At 37.2% G+C, this 22663-nt stretch overlaps 1 protein-coding gene across 4 annotated transcripts in view; it reads left to right on the top strand.

The window, feature by feature from the left end:
* Positions 1-9622: 9622 nt before the first annotated feature.
* Positions 9623-22663, top strand: part of stambpl1 (STAM binding protein-like 1) — a 39506-nt gene continuing 26465 nt past the window's right edge. The window contains exons 1-5 of one of the 4 annotated variants that reach the window (XM_051674634.1): positions 9623-10018; positions 10117-10215; positions 12465-12571; positions 15426-15643; positions 16859-16934. In XM_051674634.1, the coding sequence (XP_051530594.1) occupies positions 12542-12571; positions 15426-15643; positions 16859-16934 (324 nt within the window). In that variant the 5' untranslated portion in view covers positions 9623-10018; positions 10117-10215; positions 12465-12541. The remainder of the gene's footprint in view (positions 10019-10116; positions 10216-12464; positions 12572-15425; positions 15644-16858; positions 16935-22663) is intronic. The other 3 variants (XM_051674635.1, XM_051674636.1, XM_051674637.1) reach the window with 3 other exon arrangements.

The following is a 22663-nucleotide window of genomic DNA, read 5'->3' on the forward strand; positions in this document are numbered from 1 at the left end:
GTGGCTAATATATGTTGTGTTATGGCTTATTCCTGTTGTATTGTGGCTAATTTCTGTTGTATTGTGGCTAATTTCTGTTGTATTGTGGCTAATTTCTGTTGTGTTATGGCTTATTCCTGTTGTATTGTGGCTAATTTCTGTTGTATTGTGGCTAATATATGTTGTGTTATGGCTTATTTCTGTTGTGTTATGGTTTATTCCTGTTGTATTGTGGCTAATTTCTGTTGTATTGTGGCTAATATATGTTGTGTTATGGCTTATTCCTGTTGTATTGTGGCTAATTTCTGTTGTATTGTGGCTAATATATGTTGTGTTATGGCTTATTCCTGTTGTATTGTGGCTAATTTCTGTTGTATTGTGGCTAATATATGTTGTGTTATGGCTTATTCCTGTTGTATTGTGGCTAATTTCTGTTGTGTTATGGCTTATTTCTGTTGTACTGTGGCTTATTTCTGTTGTACTGTGGCTAATTTCTGTTGTATTGTGGCTTATTTCTGTTGTGTTATGGCTTATTCCTGTTGTATTGTGGCTAATTTCTGTTGTATTGTGGCTAATATATGTTGTGTTATGGCTTATTCCTGTTGTATTGTGGCTAATATATGTTGTGTTATGGCTTATTCCTGTTGTATTGTGGCTAATACCTGTTGTATTGTGGCTAATTTCTGTTGTATTGTGGCTAATTTCTGTTGTGTTATGGCTTATTCCTGTTGTATTGTGGCTAATTTCTGTTGTATTGTGGCTAATATATGTTGTGTTACGGCTTATTCCTGTTGTATTGTGGCTAATTTCTGTTGTATTGTGGCTAATACCTGTTGTGATATGGCTTATTCCTGTTGTTTTGTGGCTAATTTATGTTGTTGTATTGTGGCTAATTTCTGTTGTGTTATGGCTTATTTCTGTTGTATTGTGGCTAATTTCTGTTGTATTGTGGCTAATACCTGTTGTGTTATGGTTTATTTCTGTTGTGTTATGTCTTATTTCTGTTGTGTTGTGGCTATTTTGTTGTGTTGTGGCTATTTTGTTGTGTTATGGCTTATTTCTGTTGTACTGTGGCTAATTTCTGTTGTATTGTGGCTAATTTCTGTTGTGTTATGTCTTATTTCTGTTGTACTGTGGCTAATTTCTGTTGTTTTGTGGCTAATTTCTGTTGTTTTGTGGCTAATTTATGTTGTTGTATTGTGGCTAATTTCTGTTGTATTGTGGCTAATTTATGTTGTGTTATGGCTTATTTATGTTGTATTGTGGCTAATTTCTGTTGTATTGTGGCTAATACCTGTTGTGTTATGGTTTATTTCTGTTGTTATGTCTTATTTCTGTTGTGTTGTGGCTATTTTGTTGTGTTGTGGCTATTTTGTTGTGTTGTGGCTATTTTGTTGTGTTGTGGCTATTTTGTTGTGTTATGTCTTATTTCTGTTGTGTTGTGGCTATTTTGTTGTGTTGTGGCTATTTTGTTGTGTTATGGCTTATTTCTGTTGTATTGTGGCTAATTTCTGTTGTATTTGTGTTATGGCTTATTTCTGTTGTATTGTGGCTAATTTATGTTGTGTTATGGCTTATTCCTGTTGTATTGTGGCTAATTTCTGTTGTGTTATGGCTTATTTCTGTTGTGTTGTGGCTAATATCTGTTGTATTGTGGCTAATTTCTGTTGTATTGTGGCTAATTTCTGTTGTATTGTGGCTAATTTCTGTTGTATTTTGGCTAATTTCTGTTGTATTGTGGCTAATATCTGTTGTGTTATGTCTTATTTCTGTTGTGCTGTGGCTTATTTCTGTTGTGCTGTGGCTTATTTCTGTTGTGCTGTGGCTTATTTCTGTTGTGTTATGGATTTATGATGTGGCTATTTTGTTGTGTTGTGGCTAATTTCTGTTGTGTTGTGGCTAATTTCTGTTGTGTTGTGGCTTATTTCTGTTGTGTTATGGTTTATTTATGTTGTGGCTATTTTGTTGTGTTGTGGCTTATTTATGTTGTGGCTTATTTCTGTTGTGTTGTGGCTTATTTATGTTATGGCTTATTTCTGTTGTGTTATGGCTTATTTCTGTTGTATTGTGGCTAATTTCTGTTGTGCTGTGGCTTATTTCTGTTGTGTTGTGGCTTATTTCTGTTGTGTTATGGCTATTTTGTTGTGTTGTGGCTTATTTCTGTTGTATTGTGGCTTATTTCTGTTGTATTGTGGCTTATTTCTGTTGTATTGTGGCTAATTTCTGTTGTATTGTGGCTAATTTCTGTTGTGTTATGGCTTATTCCTGTTGTATTGTGGCTAATTTCTGTTGTGTTATGTCTTATTTCTGTTGTACTGTGGCTAATTTCTGTTGTTTTGTGGCTAATTTATGTTGTTGTATTGTGGCTAATTTCTGTTGTATTGTGGCTAATTTATGTTGTGTTATGGCTAATACCTGTTGTGTTATGGTTTATTTCTGTTGTGTTATGTCTTATTTCTGTTGTGTTGTGGCTATTTTGTTGTGTTATGTCTTATTTCTGTTGTGTTGTGGCTATTTTGTTGTGTTGTGGCTATTTTGTTGTGTTATGGCTTATTTCTGTTGTATTGTGGCTAATTTCTGTTGTATTTGTGTTATGGCTTATTCCTGTTGTATTGTGGCTAATATATGTTGTGTTATGGCTTATTTCTGTTGTATTGTGGCTAATTTCTGTTGTATTGTGGCTAATACCTGTTGTGTTATGGTTTATTTCTGTTGTGTTATGTCTTATTTCTGTTGTGTTGTGGCTATTTTGTTGTGTTGTGGCTATTTTGTTGTGTTATGTCTTATTTCTGTTGTGTTGTGGCTATTTTGTTGTTGTGGCTATTTTGTTGTGTTATGGCTTATTTCTGTTGTATTGTGGCTAATTTCTGTTGTATTTGTGTTATGGCTTATTTCTGTTGTATTGTGGCTAATTTATGTTGTGTTATGGCTTATTCCTGTTGTATTGTGGCTAATATATGTTGTGTTATGGCTTATTCCTGTTGTATTGTGGCTAATTTCTGTTGTGTTATGGCTTATTTCTGTTGTGTTATGGCTTATTTCTGTTGTGTTGTGGCTAATATCTGTTGTATTGTGGCTAATTTCTGTTGTATTGTGGCTAATTTCTGTTGTATTGTGGCTAATATCTGTTGTGTTGTGGCTAATATCTGTTGTGTTGTGGCTTATTTCTGTTGTGCTGTGGCTTATTTCTGTTGTGCTGTGGCTTATTTCTGTTGTGCTGTGGCTTATTTCTGTTGTGTTATGGATTTATGATGTGGCTATTTTGTTGTGTTGTGGCTAATTTCTGTTGTGTTGTGGCTAATATCTGTTGTGTTGTGGCTTATTTCTGTTGTGTTATGGTTTATTTATGTTGTGGCTATTTTGTTGTGTTGTGGCTTATTTATGTTATGGCTTATTTCTGTTGTGTTATGGCTTATTTCTGTTGTATTGTGGCTAATTTATGTTGTGTTATGGCTTAGTTCTGTTGTACTGTGGCTAATTTCTGTTGTATTGTGGCTAATTTCTGTTCTGTTATGGTTTATTTCTGTTGTGTTATGTCTTATTTCTGTTGTGTTGTGGCTATTTTGTTGTGTTATGGTTTATTTCTGTTGTGTTATGTCTTATTTCTGTTGTGCTGTGGCTTATTTCTGTTGTGTTGTGGCTTATTTCTGTTGTGTTACGGTTTATTTCTGTTGTGTTATGGCTATTTTGTTGTGTTATGGCTTATTTCTGTTGTATTGTGGCTAATTTCTGTTGTATTTGTGTTATGGCTTATTTCTGTTGTATTGTGGCTAATTTATGTTGTGTTATGGCTTATTCCTGTTGTATTGTGGCTAATTTCTGTTGTATTGTGGCTAATATATGTTGTGTTATGGCTTATTCCTGTTGTATTGTGGCTAATTTCTGTTGTGTTGTGGCTAATATCTGTTGTATTGTGGCTAATATCTGTTGTGTTATGTCTTATTTCTGTTGTGCTATGGCTTATTTCTGTTGTGTTGTGGCTAATATCTGTTGTATTGTGGCTAATTTCTGTTGTATTGTGGCTAATTTCTGTTGTATTGTGGCTAATATCTGTTGTGTTATGTCTTATTTCTGTTGTGCTGTGGCTTATTTCTGTTGTGCTGTGGCTTATTTCTGTTGTGCTGTGGCTTATTTCTGTTGTGTTGTGGCTTATTTCTGTTGTGTTATGGATTTATGATGTGGCTATTTTGTTGTGTTGTGGCTAATTTCTGTTGTGTTGTGGCTAATTTCTGTTGTGTTATGGCTTATTTCTGTTGTGTTGTGGCTTATTTCTGTTGTGTTATGGTTTATGTTGTGGCTATTTTGTTGTGTTGTGGCTTATTTATGTTGTGGCTTATTTCTGTTGTGTTGTGGCTTATTTATGTTATGGCTTATTTCTGTTGTGTTATGGCTTATTTCTGTTGTATTGTGGCTAATTTATGTTGTGTTATGGCTTAGTTCTGTTGTACTGTGGCTAATTTCTGTTGTATTGTGGCTAATTTCTGTTCTGTTATGGTTTATTTCTGTTGTGTTATGTCTTATTTCTGTTGTGCTGTGGCTAATTTCTGTTGTATTGTGGCTAATTTCTGTTGTGTTATGGTTTATTTCTGTTGTGCTGTGGCTTATTTCTGTTGTGTTGTGGCTTATTTCTGTTGTGTTGGCTTATTTCTGTTGTGTTGTGGCTTATTTCTGTTGTGTTATGGTTTATTTCTGTTGTGTTATGGCTATTTTGTTGTGTTATGGCTTATTTCTGTTGTATTGTGGCTAATTTCTGTTGTATTTGTGTTATGGCTTATTTCTGTTGTATTGAGGCTAATTTATGTTGTGTTATGGCTTATTTCTGTTGTATTGTGGCTTATTCCTGTTGTATTGTGGCTAATTTCTGTTGTGTTATGTCTTATTTCTGTTGTACTGTGGCTAATTTCTGTTGTTTTGTGGCTAATTTATGTTGTTGTATTGTGGCTAATTTCTGTTGTATTGTGGCTAATTTATGTTGTGTTATGGCTAATACCTGTTGTGTTATGGTTTATTTCTGTTGTGTTATGTCTTATTTCTGTTGTGTTGTGGCTATTTTGTTGTGTTATGTCTTATTTCTGTTGTGTTGTGGCTATTTTGTTGTGTTGTGGCTATTTTGTTGTGTTATGGCTTATTTCTGTTGTATTGTGGCTAATTTCTGTTGTATTTGTGTTATGGCTTATTCCTGTTGTATTGTGGCTAATATATGTTGTGTTATGGCTTATTTCTGTTGTATTGTGGCTAATTTCTGTTGTATTGTGGCTAATACCTGTTGTGTTATGGTTTATTTCTGTTGTGTTATGTCTTATTTCTGTTGTGTTGTGGCTATTTTGTTGTGTTGTGGCTATTTTGTTGTGTTATGTCTTATTTCTGTTGTGTTGTGGCTATTTTGTTGTTGTGGCTATTTTGTTGTGTTATGGCTTATTTCTGTTGTATTGTGGCTAATTTCTGTTGTATTTGTGTTATGGCTTATTTCTGTTGTATTGTGGCTAATTTATGTTGTGTTATGGCTTATTCCTGTTGTATTGTGGCTAATATATGTTGTGTTATGGCTTATTCCTGTTGTATTGTGGCTAATTTCTGTTGTGTTATGGCTTATTTCTGTTGTGTTATGGCTTATTTCTGTTGTGTTGTGGCTAATATCTGTTGTATTGTGGCTAATTTCTGTTGTATTGTGGCTAATTTCTGTTGTATTGTGGCTAATATCTGTTGTGTTGTGGCTAATATCTGTTGTGTTGTGGCTTATTTCTGTTGTGCTGTGGCTTATTTCTGTTGTGCTGTGGCTTATTTCTGTTGTGCTGTGGCTTATTTCTGTTGTGCTGTGGCTTATTTCTGTTGTGTTATGGATTTATGATGTGGCTATTTTGTTGTGTTGTGGCTAATTTCTGTTGTGTTGTGGCTAATATCTGTTGTGTTGTGGCTTATTTCTGTTGTGTTATGGTTTATTTATGTTGTGGCTATTTTGTTGTGTTGTGGCTTATTTATGTTATGGCTTATTTCTGTTGTGTTATGGCTTATTTCTGTTGTATTGTGGCTAATTTATGTTGTGTTATGGCTTAGTTCTGTTGTACTGTGGCTAATTTCTGTTGTATTGTGGCTAATTTCTGTTCTGTTATGGTTTATTTCTGTTGTGTTATGTCTTATTTCTGTTGTGTTGTGGCTATTTTGTTGTGTTATGGTTTATTTCTGTTGTGTTATGTCTTATTTCTGTTGTGCTGTGGCTTATTTCTGTTGTGTTGTGGCTTATTTCTGTTGTGTTACGGTTTATTTCTGTTGTGTTATGGCTATTTTGTTGTGTTATGGCTTATTTCTGTTGTATTGTGGCTAATTTCTGTTGTATTTGTGTTATGGCTTATTTCTGTTGTATTGTGGCTAATTTATGTTGTGTTATGGCTTATTCCTGTTGTATTGTGGCTAATTTCTGTTGTATTGTGGCTAATATATGTTGTGTTATGGCTTATTCCTGTTGTATTGTGGCTAATTTCTGTTGTGTTGTGGCTAATATCTGTTGTATTGTGGCTAATATCTGTTGTGTTATGTCTTATTTCTGTTGTGCTATGGCTTATTTCTGTTGTGTTGTGGCTAATATCTGTTGTATTGTGGCTAATTTCTGTTGTATTGTGGCTAATTTCTGTTGTATTGTGGCTAATATCTGTTGTGTTATGTCTTATTTCTGTTGTGCTGTGGCTTATTTCTGTTGTGCTGTGGCTTATTTCTGTTGTGCTGTGGCTTATTTCTGTTGTGTTGTGGCTTATTTCTGTTGTGTTATGGATTTATGATGTGGCTATTTTGTTGTGTTGTGGCTAATTTCTGTTGTGTTGTGGCTAATTTCTGTTGTGTTATGGCTTATTTCTGTTGTGTTGTGGCTTATTTCTGTTGTGTTATGGTTTATGTTGTGGCTATTTTGTTGTGTTGTGGCTTATTTATGTTGTGGCTTATTTCTGTTGTGTTGTGGCTTATTTATGTTATGGCTTATTTCTGTTGTGTTATGGCTTATTTCTGTTGTATTGTGGCTAATTTATGTTGTGTTATGGCTTAGTTCTGTTGTACTGTGGCTAATTTCTGTTGTATTGTGGCTAATTTCTGTTCTGTTATGGTTTATTTCTGTTGTGTTATGTCTTATTTCTGTTGTGCTGTGGCTAATTTCTGTTGTATTGTGGCTAATTTCTGTTGTGTTATGGTTTATTTCTGTTGTGCTGTGGCTTATTTCTGTTGTGTTGTGGCTTATTTCTGTTGTGTTGGCTTATTTCTGTTGTGTTGTGGCTTATTTCTGTTGTGTTATGGTTTATTTCTGTTGTGTTATGGCTATTTTGTTGTGTTATGGCTTATTTCTGTTGTATTGTGGCTAATTTCTGTTGTATTTGTGTTATGGCTTATTTCTGTTGTATTGAGGCTAATTTATGTTGTGTTATGGCTTATTTCTGTTGTATTGTGGCTTATTCCTGTTGTATTGTGGCTAATTTCTGTTGTGTTATGTCTTATTTCTGTTGTACTGTGGCTAATTTCTGTTGTTTTGTGGCTAATTTATGTTGTTGTATTGTGGCTAATTTCTGTTGTATTGTGGCTAATTTATGTTGTGTTATGGCTAATACCTGTTGTGTTATGGTTTATTTCTGTTGTGTTATGTCTTATTTCTGTTGTGTTGTGGCTATTTTGTTGTGTTGTGGCTATTTTGTTGTGTTATGTCTTATTTCTGTTGTGTTGTGGCTATTTTGTTGTGTTGTGGCTATTTTGTTGTGTTATGGCTTATTTCTGTTGTATTGTGGCTAATTTCTGTTGTATTTGTGTTATGGCTTATTCCTGTTGTATTGTGGCTAATATATGTTGTGTTATGGCTTATTCCTGTTGTATTGTGGCTAATATATGTTGTGTTATGGCTTATTTCTGTTGTGTTGTGGCTTATTTCTGTTGTGTTATGGTTTATTTATGTTGTGGCTATTTTGTTGTGTTGTGGCTTATTTATGTTGTGGCTTATTTCTGTTGTGTTATGACTTATTTCTGTTGTATTGTGGCTAATTTCTGTTGTATTGTGGCTAATTTATGTTGTGTTATGGCTTAGTTCTGTTGTATTGTGGCTATTTTGTTCTGTTATGGCTTATTTCTGTTGTGTTGTGTCTTATTTCTGTTGTGTTGTGGCTATTTTGTTCTGTTATGGCTTATTTCTGTTCTGTTCTGGCTTATTTTTGTTCTGTTCTGGCTTATTTCTGTTGTGTTGTGGCTATTTTGTTGTGTTATGTCTTATTTCTGTTGTGGTATGGCTTATTTCTGTTCTGGCTTATTTCTGTTCTGGTTTATTTCTGTTTTGTTCTGGTTTATTTCTGTTTTGTTCTGGCTTATTTCTGTTGTGGTATGGCTTATTTCTGTTCTGTTCTGGCTTATTTCTGTTGTGTTGTGGCTTATTTCTGTTGTGGTGTGGCTTATTTCTGTTCTGTTCTGGCTTATTTCTGTTGTGTTATGGTTTATTTCTGTTGTGTTATGGCTTATTTCTGTTGTGTTGTGGTTTATTTCTGTTGTATTATGGTTTATTTCTGTTGTGTTATGGCTTATTTCTGTTGTGTTGTGGTTTATTTCTGTTGTGTTGTGGCTTATTTCTGTTGTGTTATGGTTTATTTCTGTTCTGTTATGGTTTGTTTCTGTTGTATTGTGGCTAATTTCTGTTCTGTTATGTCTTATTTCTGTTCTGTTATGTCTTATTTCTGTTCTGGCTTATTTCTGTTGTATTGTGGCTAATTTATGTTGTGTTATGGCTTAGTTCTGTTCTGAATAGGGTACAATGTGGCTACAGGCACACCTCAAGGATTTTTTTTTTTTCTGGTACAAAGTCTATCAAGATTGGAGTGTATCAAGATATTCTGCAGTGTAGAGTGACAAACAGGTGTTTAGGAAAGTCCTGTGGTAATTTTTGTTGCTGTTTAGTGATTTTGGAGATAATAAAATCAAAAGGGCCTTTTGCCCCATTGTACCCTACTTTAAAGAAAACCATGAACCAAAAAAACATGGGATTGTTACGGTACCATGTTCAAAAAACATGGTAATACCACGGAACTTTTTAATGACAAATGGATATATCATCTTGACTGATTAACTGGGCCAATGTTTGGCCAATTTGACTGATTATTGGCCAATAATTGTGTCGGCTAAGAAGATTAACAAAAGTTTAAGATCCTACTTTTTTCAGTTCTAAAATATACCAACAGTCTTGTCAATGGATGATGCACATTTACGGGGGCCTTTAGCCCTGTTGTACACTGCTATCGCTCAAATAATAATCAGTGAAAATTTTTTTTATTTTATTTTTTTTTAACTTTCACAAAATTAGGCTGCATTCAATGCCCACATAAAGGTAAATTATAATTAAAAATACAAATTAAATACTTATAAAATAAAAAAAAATAAATAAATAAAAGGGCATCACATAGAATTAATTAAAAAAGACACTCTTCCTGACTTTCCTGTAGACTTTTTTTAAATCATGCACATAGCTAATAAAGAAATACAGTTGAGATACCAACTGGTGACATACAACGTTTCTGACTGCATTTAACCAAAAGAACAATCAATTCACTTGCTTACTAAAAAAAATGATTTTTAAATAGTAAATATTTCCTTTAATTTGGCGAATAGAGAAGTCGTGCCTGTCCATCTAGTGGATAAGAAAAAAGCCAAATAAATGTAAACTATTGGAGAAGAATGGTGTACCATCACCATCAGGTGTACGTCGTGATTTGCACTGATGACACTTGCAGTCGTACATTACACCTCGCGCTCCGATGTCGCTGTCATTCCCAACCCCCTTGAGCGGTCACACTGGCTGTGACTCAGGACTCAGAACCTAGTGGGATCGACAGCATTTGGGTCATCATTGAGAAATCCTGTCTATTCAGCTGAGTTGACTCGGATGTTGTCTAGATAGGCAGCTCACGGATTTTGGAAACACATCCACTAAATTTACCGCCGCGACATCTGCCTCGCGGAGCTCCGTGCAAACCGTCTGACATCGCAGGCTTATTCGCTCGGAAAGACAGCAATCAGCCATTTTAGCCCTGTGCGTATATACATGCAAAAGTGACAAAGCTTCCATGATGCACAAAGGCAAAAGGCCGAGAGTTTTAGACAATAATAAAAACCTTCTCTTTTATTTAGGCGAGTTCCCTGTTTCCGCGCGGAATTCTAGCATGTGCCACATGTGACGATTGTAGGAATGTGGAGTATGGGATCACAACAGCCCATCATCACCTACAGGTGAGTATTTTATTGTATTTATACACTTTATCATTGTATTACTAAATGAGACCTGCCAATTATTATTATTATTATTGGTATATTTTAGTACACATTGTTTTAGTTTCTGTACAATATTCTGCTTATATGAAATTGTTGGAATCTTGTCTGAAGCCACAGATGGTAAAACTGTATCATTGCCTGTTCAGTGTCACATGTTCACAGATATAAGTTATTGTATCATTTGATCTGTATGATTTCAATGATTGAAGCATATCCTTGCTTTAGGAATTTGTACCATAAGATTTAAAGAATGATCATTTTATAGTGACAGATGAAGCAGTGTCACATAGGAGCTATAATGAAGACAACATTTTCTCTTTCGGAGAAGTTTTGAATGTAGAGAGATAGACGTTATAGTGTTACAATGCTACTTTCTGCCTACAATGCTCACAGTTTAAAAGATTTAGCCCATTTAATTTAAAATACATGCAACATAATGTAGACCTATATAATATATTATTGGAAGCTGGTATATTCTTTTTCTGTCATAAACTTTGACATCATTCCAGCATAGTATAGCAATAGATTAATAATTGCTAGTCAGACATTGGCTACCTGGTACATAAACACATAGGATATAGTAGTCATCATGTTAATAATCTAAAAGTTAGGCTATATTTTGTATTGAGGTGAGACACAGTCATCTAACATGATCTAACATAAACATGTTTGCAAACGAAAGCAATGGTTTCATTTACTCAGCTCTCAAAGTATGTTGAAGAACCACTCAAACCTCCTTGAAAATTCTTGTGATTTTACTAAACCCTCGTTAGAGCTGAACAAAACACACACACACACACACACACACCATATATTATATACTGATATATACAATACATCAGAAACAGAATGAGATTTATTGCCAAGTGTTCTCACGTACGCATGGAATTTATTTTGGTGATAGGAGAAACAAGTGCACACAGAACATTACAGTGAGACACAGAATATAAAACAAGGTAAGAGTATAAATAAACATACAAATAATAGGACATATAACAGAATGGTGTATGTGCATGTGGTAATATATATGCAAGGTAGGGGTATGTACAGTTATTGAATTAAATATGTGAATTTACATATGTACATGAGATATGTATTTACATTATTGCACTATGGGGTAGACCTGAGGCAGTTTAATTGTTCAAGAGGAAAATGTCCTGAGGGTAAAAACTGTTCTTGTGCCTGGATTTCCTGGTGCTCAGTACTCTGTAGTGCTGGCCAGAGGGCAACAGTTCAAAAAGGGAGTTGGCAGGGTGTGTGGGGTCCAGTGATTCTACCAGCACATTTCCTCACTCTGGAAATGTACAGGTCTTGGAGGGTGGGCAAGGGGGCACCAATAATCCTCTCAGCAGTCCTGACTGTCTGTTGTACTTTCCTTCTGTCAGATTTGGTGGCTGAACCAAACCAGGTTATATATATATATATATATATATATATATATATATATATATATATATATATTTGTTATATTTTACAGTGGTTGGCTCATTATCCACTAAACCATTCTTTGCTTTCTTGCAAAAGAACAGGTTCTAGAAGTTGGGTAAACGTGAAATTGCTTAACTATTTAAACTTTCCTAATTCATTAAATGCAACTTCACATTATGCAAAGGCAAGGTCTTGAGTATCAGTGATTGCTCGGTGTAAAATCTCACCATTTTGTGAAATCTATTTTACACTGTGCTCTTATTTTAACAGTGCATCTAATTTAAGTTGCCATGGCAGCATTAACCTGAATATTTTGCTCTATAGTGGTGATACATTTTCATTTGCCTATGTTCATTTGCAAAAGTGTAGCTTTCAAAGAGTAAACAACCTCAGTCAGAGCATCTGTCCAATATGTGCCCAGCTTTATGCTGAGTGAAAAAGCTTGCCAAGGATTTTTTTTTTTTTTTTTTTTTTCACAGCTGAAGATATCCATGAGTCACCATATTTTGCTGCATGGTAACAAGCTGTCATAGCAACTGTAGCACAGATTGTTTGACCAAGACACCAAGATTTATTTGATAATCCCCATGGAATTGCACTAGGCATGGTAACTGTGTTCATGGATTAAGAAGAATATGGTAGCAAAGGGTTGTAAGCCAAAGCCACTGTTGAGTAACCGAAAACAAAAAGCATCGTTTTAGGCAGAGAGACTGTATTGACCAGGTGGCCTCTTAATAGCACTTGCCATGATGCCAGATGCAATGTTTCTTGCTTCTCAGCTTGGAATCACCTTGGGAGATGACAGATGGATGCATAGGGAGGATTGGAGCCTACCAGCCAACATCATAAATTCACCATGGACCAGGGCTTCAGTTTCAGCACACTGGTAAGTGGTATTGTGGGAGCAAAGGTGGGTGGTCGAGGGACAGATGATCTGAGGTTGGTTGAAGGGATGGAATGGCTTCCTCTGACTCACTCCCATTAGCATTCCCACTGCAGCTGCTCCTTCATTCAGATCCCTCCATCCTGGAGTGGGAGGGAGACAAGAAACAGATGTAAGCCCCCTTCACACTTCACATTATTCTGGCCAATCAAAACCAGTGTTATTATCCTTAACAAAAACTGAATGACAGCATTTATATAAACTGAAATAAAAATTAACATTATTAGTAAAAACTGAAACTAAAATTAATTTCTCTCCAAAACTAACTAAAAACAAAATAGAAATGGACAAATGTTTATTAGTTTTGTTTTTGGTACACAGTAGGCCTACATTATAAAATGTTACACCTTTACAATCAGCCTTCATTAAACCTGAAAATGCCACTAGACAGCAATAACACTATAAATTTCCCATCATTACTCATATTTAAATGATATCACTTAACGCATTAAAGGGATGGTTCACCCCGAAATGAAAATGCTCTCATTGTTTACTCACCCTCATGCCGTCCCAGATGTGTATGACTTTCTTTTTTCTGCTGAACACAAACGAAGATTTTTAGAAGAATATCTCAGCTCTGTAGGTCCATACAATGCAAGTGAATTGTGATCAAAACTTTGAAGCTCCATAAAGTACTTAAAGGCAGCATAATATTAATCCATACCACTCCATGACCCTCCCTTTTTTTACATTCTCGGTACCCAGTAGGTGGCGAGGGGGTGAACTGTTGCTTTAACTTTGGCTGCCCCAAAATACCTATGTCCACACTAATAGGTTTTCGTTTGAAAACTCGTTAATTTCATGGGGAAAAATAGAAACATTTGCTAATTTAGTTGTCATAGCACAAAATTTGTAATTTAAGAAATGGGGTCATCTTACCCCACTATTGAGGTAAGAAGACTCCCCACCAGGGTCAAGAAGAAACTTGTCCCAGGTGTCATCTGCTTTTGACAGAATGTATTAAATACATCTAATATCATTCCTCATTGTGTATTTGTTGTCGTTTAATGTGAAATACTAAATCAAATATTACATATAATTATATATTTTTACAATTTAGGAGAATAATTGAATAACTGAATTATGACACAAATCAAATAACAGAATCCCAGTAAAAGAGATGAATCTGAAAAGTAAACTGTACATGCCTATGAATACACATATTTAGATGCCTGTATTTTTAATTTGCAATAATCGCAATACTATGAATTCAGGTTGAATTTTACTCAATTAGCCTATAGGTTATAATGATTAGTCAAGTTTTAAATGTACATCTAACACATGGAATTATTTAACATTTACCTCATAAAATATCTTCTTTCGGCTGCTCCCGTTAGGACCATCCATGATCCGCATATTTTACTTGGCACAGGTTTTACGCATCGAGATTTGACCAGATTCCTTGAATCTTTTAACTATATTGTGCACTGTAGAGGGTGAAATGCCCAAAATCCTTCCAATTTTTCTTTGGGGAACATTGTTCTCAAAGTGCTGGATTATTTGCTGAAGCATCTGTTGGCAAATTGACAAGTCTCGAATGATCCTTGCTCTTGCTGGACTAGGCGGTTTTTGGAGGCTCCTTATGTATACAATGACACGATTGCCTCACAATCATCTCCTGTTTTACATTGCCTTGTTATTTTAACTCGTCAAATTGTTATTAGTCATAAATTGCTGTTAGTCTTAAATTGCCTCTGTCTCAACTTTTTTGGAGTGTGTTGCAATCATCTGATTTGATATTACTGTACATAAAAAAAAAATTAACAATGAAATTCACAAGGTAAAACATATAATGTGTAGTTGTAGTGTTTTCAATTTAGCAAAAGGTGAAAATAATTTACAAATCACTCCTTTTTATTTTTATTAGCATTTTTCATATTGTCCCAACTTTTTTGGAATGGGGGTTGTAGAAAACACTGAAAAAAACTAAAAGACAAAAACTAACATTTATAAAGTGAGAACTAATGAAAACAAAAATAAACTATAAAGACAAATTTAAAAATAAAAACAAAATTCAAGGGGCCTGGGTAGCTCAGCAAGTATTGACGCTGACTACCACCCCTGGAGTTGTGAGTTCAAATCCAAGGTGTGCTGAGTGACTCCAGCCAGGTCTCCTAAGCAACCAAATTGGCCCAGTTGCTAGGGAGGGTAGAGTCACATGGGGTAACCTCCTCGTAGTCACAATTAAGTGGTTCTCGCTCTCAATGGGGCGCGTGGTAAGTTGCACGTGGATCGCGGAGAATAGCATGAGCCTCCACATGCTTTGTGTCTCCGCGGTGTCATGCACAGTGAGCCACGTGATAAGATTCACGGATTGACTCTCAGAAGCGGAGGCAACTGAGACTTGTCCTCCACCACCCGGATTGAGGTGAGTAACCGCACCATCACGAGGACCTAGTAAGTAGTGGGAATTGGGCATGCCAAATTGGGGAGAAAAAATAAAAAATAAAAAAAAATTAAAAACTATAATAACCCTGACAGTAACCCTCTCCTGGTGGCTAACAATAGTGCAGTATTTTAGTGTCTATACAGTAGATTTGGCTTTCCACCAGCATTCACAGATTTTGTGTCCATGTGCACTGTCCAACAAGTGTAACAGCTCCTGCTGTATGCTGATCAGACGCCCACTCTTTTCAGTGACCCTAAAACAGAGGCTCTGTTGTCATTGGAGTAGGAGCTGGAAAGGAACTCCGCATGAGTGCTGCTGGGTGTTCCGGTTTCACCCAAGCTGGGTGATGAACAGAGCTTATGTTGTGTCAATCTGAGGCCAAACATTCTGTGTTCTGATGCTTTGCAGAAGAAGCTAGCGGCCGAGCCGGACCACACTGACATCACTCTGCCAGCGGTCGAGCGCGTCCGGGCCCTTAGCAAAATGGGCTACAATATCGAGATAAATGAAGACATCGCCCCACGGCGCTACTTCCGCTCTGGCGTGGAGATGGAGCGAATGGCAGCCATTTATCTAGAGGAGGGCAGTCTGGAGAATGCTTTTGTCCTCTACAACAAATTCATCACGTACTGTCTTTTTGTATATTAGCAGTCTTCACATACACAGCCAGTGAAAGTCTGGACACACTTGACTGATCTTAAAGACTTTTTGACAGCTTCAATCCAGTTTATAAACAATCCCAGTTTGACACCTCATGAAGTTGGTTGAGAGAATGGTGTGCAGAGCTGTAATCCAGGCAAATGGTGGCTACTTTGAAGAAGCTCAAATATAAGAATACAACATTTTAAATAGTTTCGATTTGTTTAAAGGAATAGTTCACCCAAAAATGAAAATGTTCTCATTATTTACTCACACTCATGCCATCCCAGATGTGTATAACTTTCTTCTGCTGTACACAAACAAAGATTTTTTAGAAGAATACCTCAGCTGTGTAGGTCCATACAATGCAAGTGAATGGATGCCAAAATTTTGAAGCTCCAAAAAGCACATAAAGGCCGCATAAAAGTAAACCATACGACTCCAGTGGTTAAATCCATACTGTATCTTCTGAAGCGATATGAAAGATGTGTGTGAGAAATAGTTCAATAATTAAGTTATTTTTTACTATCACTCTTCACTTTTACATTCTTTTGTTTTTGGTGATTTGCATTCTTCATGCATATCACCACCTACTGGTCAGGGAGGAGAATTTATCGTAAAAAAGGAGATAAATATTGATCTGTTTCTCACCCACACCTATCAGATTGCTTCAGAAGATATGGATTTGACCACTGGATTCGTATGGATTACTTTTTTGCTGTGTTTATGTGCAGTTTGGAGCTTACATTTTTTTGCCACCCATTCATGCGTATGGACCTACAGAGCTGAAATATTCTTCTAAAAATCTTTGTCTTCTGCAGAAGAAATAAAGTCATACACATCTGGAATGGCATGAGGGTGAGTAAATGATGAGAGACTTTTCATTTCTGGGTGAAATATTCCTTTTTAAAATTTTTGGTCACCTTATAATTCCAGTACTATTTCATAGTTTTGATGAAAATGTGGAAAAGAGTTGGTGTGTCCAAACTTTCTTTAATTTAATCTTTCAGTCTCAAGTTATACCTTGCCACAATCCAATATAAAGCAAATGTGTCATAATTTGTAAATGCTTTTTATTTTAGCTTCTCAATTGATGTAATGCGCCTGTAATTTCATTCTCTCATTTCCTCTGTCATGAAATCGACTGTATAATTCATTGCCATTAATCCATAGATCAGTTTTCCTGTTTCACTTCTATACAGTTTATTTGTGGAGAAACTCCCATGTCACAGGGAGTATCAGCAGTGCAATGTCCCTGAGAAGCAAGTGATAATGAAGGTAAGTCCCCGGCACTGGTGGAGCCCTGTGGCGCTCAGCTCACTGTAAATCTGATTAGCATCATGCTCCATTACCTTGGCTAGAGAACCTGTCAGGCTCCCAGCTCCTCGCTGTGCCACACATGGTGGGTTTGCCTTGTGTAGACATGTTCTTCTTTCATAGTGACATGAAACTGACTTCAAGTCTCAGTTCAAACGGTTTTTCCTGATCACTTCACGTATCACAGATTGTTTCACGGACAAACTTCGCATAAAAAACAAAAAAGAACCACATGAAATGGCTTGACTAACACAGTTTTGTTTCTTTTGTGTTGACATATTTCCCTTTGAAACAGAAAGTTTTTGCAGGGCATTGTCTTTTTTTTTTTTTTACATGGCCAGAAGCCTGTAGTTTACTTCCAACCCATGAACAATTATTTGCTACTTGCTCATTGGTTGCAGGTGATATGAAAGTAGGTGCATTCATTCCAGAGAGCATTTTTATTTTTAATTATATTAAATAAAAAGTTGAGTAAACTAGAATGTAGATTGGTTCAAAGCTGATACACATGAACTAAAGCCACAAAACCTCACATTTCATGGGTCCTTTAAAACAGTCACTTTTTTCTTTGTTACAGGAATATACCAGGTTCAACACAAGTTAAGCTCAATCAACAGCATTTGTGGCATAATATGAATTACTACCAAAAATAATTTCGACTTGTTCCTGCTTTTCTTTAAAAAAATAAATAAATCTGGGTTACAGTGAAGCACTTACAATGGAAGTGAATGGGGGCCAGTCGGTAAATGTTAAAATATTCACTGTTTCGAGGGTTCGCGTGACGCCATGCGAGAGTCATTCATGTGAGACACGAGCTCTGCGAACTTTGCTAGTTTTTTAATTATTTTCATGTTGTGATCCGGTGAGATTCGATGCACCCAGTTACATACTTGCTCTTTGAGGTAAATATGACAAAGAAGTCAAAATTCTCAGATTCTGGAGACATTAAAAGACACTTACGTGTTCAGGCTGAGGCCTCTGACGGGACTGCGGACTGGAGACACAATTTGGACGGCATGTCGGGAGAAGATATTCAGTGTCAGTTGTCCAACATGTCGGTGATGTTGACGAAGGTTCTTGCTGACTTGGAGGATCTCGCTGTAATACGTCGATCGATTACGGCGATGGAAACAAAATTTTCCGAGTTGTTTACAAGAGTGACAGAAGTTGAAAAACGGATCGATTATCTTGAGTCATCGGAAAGGGAATTAACCGCTAATCCGCCCACGTCCAAAACAGACTTGGAATTAATTTCGGAAAAACTGGAATATTTCGAAAATGAGTCGAAGGAATAACAAATGAATTGTTGGAATTCCTGAGCATGAAGAGGGCAGAGATATGGTGAAATTCCTGGACGAGTTTTTCCCAAGTCTGCTCGACATAACAGGCCACAAGCTGGAAATCGAGAGAGCTCACAGAGTCCCTGCTCGGAGAACTGCTGAGGGAGACAGGCCCAGATTGATTCTGGCCAGATTTCTGAGATCATCCGATAAAGATCTCGTGTTGCGCCAGGCGAGGAGCAAAGGGAAGCTTTCTTGGAAGAACCATAATATTTTCTTGTTCCCAGACTTTGCGAATTCCACGAGAGAAACGCGATCGGTTCAAGGAATGCAAGAAACTCTTACATCAGAAAAAGATCTCGTTTGCTCTGATGTTCCCGGCCAAACTGAGAATAGAAACGAAGAATGGTCGCAAAGTATTTACTTGTCCAAAATGGGCACTCTCCTTTATAAATACATTTGAATAAGCCTCTTGATGTTTCTTATATTAGTGGACTGACTCGCGGTTGAGAAACTCTTATCTGAGGAAGCTGGGTGCCATTTTTGTTTCTTTTTGTGTTGACTCCGTCTAGCGGCTGGAGTTTGTTTTATGGCATGATTCCAAGAAATTTTGAGATTGAGAGATTTTGCATTGATGGAAGATTTTTTTTTTACACTTAAGTTCCCGGCCAGATCGAGAATGGACACTTTGGATGACCACAGGATATCTATATGCTCACATAAAGGACGTCTTTTGTAAAGTTGACGGGCTGAGTAAGTTATGGTGTTTTTTTAGTTTTTCTAGTTAGTTTGGCTCTTGATCATCCGAGGAACCGGGATGCCGGTTTTATTTTTCGCGCTGGCTCTGCCTAAGGGGTGGAGCTTGTTTTGTGGAATTACACAACTTCGGGACAGTTGTGGTTAAATATGTTTGTTCTTTGTGCTTATGCCTCCTAGTAGAATGATTACCTCATCTGCTGCACTCATAACAGCCGGCTCATTGATCATTTGTTTGTCTGTCTGAGGAAACTGAATGGCTTTACATCAGCTGGAGTTTATTTTGTGGAGGAACACACCTTCAAGACAGTTCTGTGAATGAATCTTCATGTTTTTTCTGTTATTCTGCCTGTTGGCTGGGGTCTGTTTTACAAAGTATTTTCTGTTATTGTAATTGTGTCTCACAAAATTTGAGCAGAAACACCGGACTCGAGCGTTCCGATGGCTGGGTTGTCGTGGGGGTTCTCGCATGCGTACATGCACTCTTTGAGTTTAAAGGGATTGTCGCTGGTTGGCGCTTTCGTGCGTGGGGTTAATGCGCACGTTTTTCTTTTCTGTTTCTTTTGTTCCGGGGGAAGTTCGGGGTTTGGTTGTTGCATTGATGGGGAATGTGGTCTGTATAATTTTGTTTTTGACACTCATTTTTTTTTTTTTTATTTTATCAATATGTCAAATGTTAATATGAATGGATTGTCTCTCTCCACATGGAATGTAAATGGGTTGGGGCACCCCATAAAAAGAAGGAAGGTTATTTCTGTTCTTAAGCGCAAGAAATATGATATAGTGTTTCTTCGAGAAGCGCATCTTTCCCCACGGGAAGCTGAGGAATTTGGGAGGATATGGGGTGGACACGTTTTCTTTGGTGCTGGCTCAAGTAAGAGCAGGGGAGTCATTATATTGATTAATAAACATCTGCAGTTCAAATGTCTCAAACAGATTGAAGATAAATTAGGAAGAGTCATTGTTGTGTTGGGAGAAATTCGGGGGCAAAGGATGATTTTGGCTGATATTTATGCACCTAGCGCTGATAATAAGGGCTTTTTTATAGATCTTGAAGGGATGTTGCGGGCTGCTGGCACCCCTCATGATATAATATTGGGAGGAGACTTTAATCTTTTGATGGACTCGGTCCTTGATCGCAGTGAAGCAAAGGTGTGTAGGCCCCCTAGAGCTACATTGACGCTTCACGGGATCTGTGAAGGTCTTGGTCTATCTGGTAGGGATTATAATTTTTTTTTTCATCAGTTCATAGGATTTTCTCTAGAATAGATTTTTTTTTTATATCGAAGTCCCTCATTTCATCTGTTGTTGATTGCTCAATTGGAAATATCTTGGTCTCGGATCACAACCCTGGTGAGTTTAGAGATGTTGCCACATACGGAAAGGGGGAAATCATGTAGTTGGCGCTTTGATGTATCCCTTTTGTGAGGTCCTGATTTTCAACAAATGTTAAAGACTGAAATCAGTGTCTATATGGAGACCGACTGGTCCTCGGTGTCCTCTGTGGGCGTGGCTTGGGAGGCACTTGGGGCGGTTCTTGGGGGCCGGATCGTACAGTGTGCCTCATTTATCGAGGGATTCAAAGCACGAGAACTTGTGGAGTTGGGAGGAAATGTTGAAGGTGCTGAGGCGCCGTGTGTCATCTGGTGGCCTCAGAGAATTGACCCAATTGAAATACAGGTATAATACTATTCTGTCACAGAGGGTGGAGTTTTGGTTGTTCAGGGCAGGACAGTCATGCTTTGGGTCGGGGGACAAAGCAGGAAAGCTTTTATCTAGATATATTAAGCAGAGAGGGTCTTTTTCTGCTATTCCCTCGGTGAGATCTGCTGGTGGTGAAATTTTTACCTCAGCCATTGATATTAATAATGCTTTTAAAGAATTCTATCTTGATCTCTATAGTTCCACGTCTTCGTCTACTGATGATGATGATATTAGGAACTTTGTGGAACCATCAGATCTTCCTAAACTGACGAATGAGCAAAAAAACTCTCTTGATTCTGAGATAACCTTGGAAGAACTTTTAATTAAATTTTTTTTTTAATTAATTATATTTATCACACATTATATTTTGCACATATACAGTGAAATTCTTTTTTTTTTCACATATCCCAGCTAAGCTGGGGTCAGAGTGCAGGGTCAGCCATGATACAGCGCCCCTGGAGCAGTTAGGGTCAAGGGCCTTGCTCAAGGGCCCAACAGTGGCATCTTGGCAGTGCTGGGGCTTGAACCCCCGACCTTCTGATCAGTAACCCAGAGCCTTAACCGCTGAGCCACCACTGCCCTCGCTGAGCCACCACTGCCCTTAACGAGGTAATCAAGTCCCTACCTACTGGTAAGGCTCCGGGGCCAGATGGTTTTGCTGCTGAATTTTTTAGATCCTATGCTACAGAACTGGCTCCACTTTTGTTAGAAGTTTATACTGAATCATTAAAGAATGGAAAGCTTCCTCCAACCATGACACAAGCCTGGATCAGTCTGATTCTTAAAAAGGACAAAGATCCAAGCGAGTGTAAAAGTTATCGTCCAATTTCCCTGATCCAGCTAGATGTAAAAATTCTGGCTAAAATTTTGGCTAACCGATTAAGTAAGGTTATGACATCTCTTATACATATAGATCAGGTGGGGTTTATTCGGGGCCGCAGCTCTTCTGACAACATTAGGCGTCTCATCAACATCATGTGGTCAGTGGCGAATGATCAGACTCCGGTCGCTGCCATCTCACTTGACGCCGAAAAGCCGTTTGATATGGTAGAATGGGATTATCTTTTTAAGATTTTGGAAATATATGGGTTCGGGAGTACGTTTATTGGTTGGATTAAGTTACTTTATAAACACCCTGTAGCAGCAGTACAAACAAATGGATTAATTTCAGATTATTTTACTCTGGATAGGACCACCCATCAGGGCTGCCCTCTTTCCCCATTATTGTTCTGTCTTGCCCTGGAACCATTAGCAGCCGCGATAAGAAAAGATGATGATTTTCCAGGGGTGATGGCGGAAGGTGTGGCGCATAAGCTTTTGCTTTATGCAGATGATATTTTATTATTCGTCTCCGACCCCACTAGATCTGTGCCTTGCCTCCACAGAATTATTAATTCCTTTTCCAAGTTCTCAGGATACAAAGTCAATTGGTCTAAATCCGAAGCTTTGGCTTTGACAGCATACTGTCCAGTAACGGCCTTCCAGCCAGGCGCCTTCCAGTGGCCCAAACAGGGCATTAAGTATTTGGGCATTATATTTCCAACAAATTTGTCTGATTTAGTCAGAGTTAATTTTGATCCTTTAATAAAATGGTTTTCGAGCGATGTAGACAGGTGGGCTTCATTACATTTATCGACGATTGGGAAGGTTAATGTTATTAAAATGAACTGTATTCCAAAATTTAACTACTTGCTACAGTCTCTCCCTGTAGATGTCCCCCTCTCTTATTTCAAGCAATTTGATAGCATAGCGGAGTCTTTCATTTGAAGTGGTAAGTGACCCAGACTACATTTCAATAAATTACATAGGCCGATTGACAAAGGTGGGCTAGGCCTACCCAAGATTTTGTTTTATTATTATGCATTCGGTCTCAGACATTTGGCTCATTGGTCGCTTCCACCTGAAAGAGCCCCTCACTGGTTCTGCATTGAACAAGAACTCCTTGCCCCT

This window comes from Myxocyprinus asiaticus, chromosome 36 (assembly GCF_019703515.2).
Source record: "Myxocyprinus asiaticus isolate MX2 ecotype Aquarium Trade chromosome 36, UBuf_Myxa_2, whole genome shotgun sequence".
Taxonomy (NCBI): Eukaryota; Metazoa; Chordata; class Actinopteri; order Cypriniformes; family Catostomidae; genus Myxocyprinus; species Myxocyprinus asiaticus.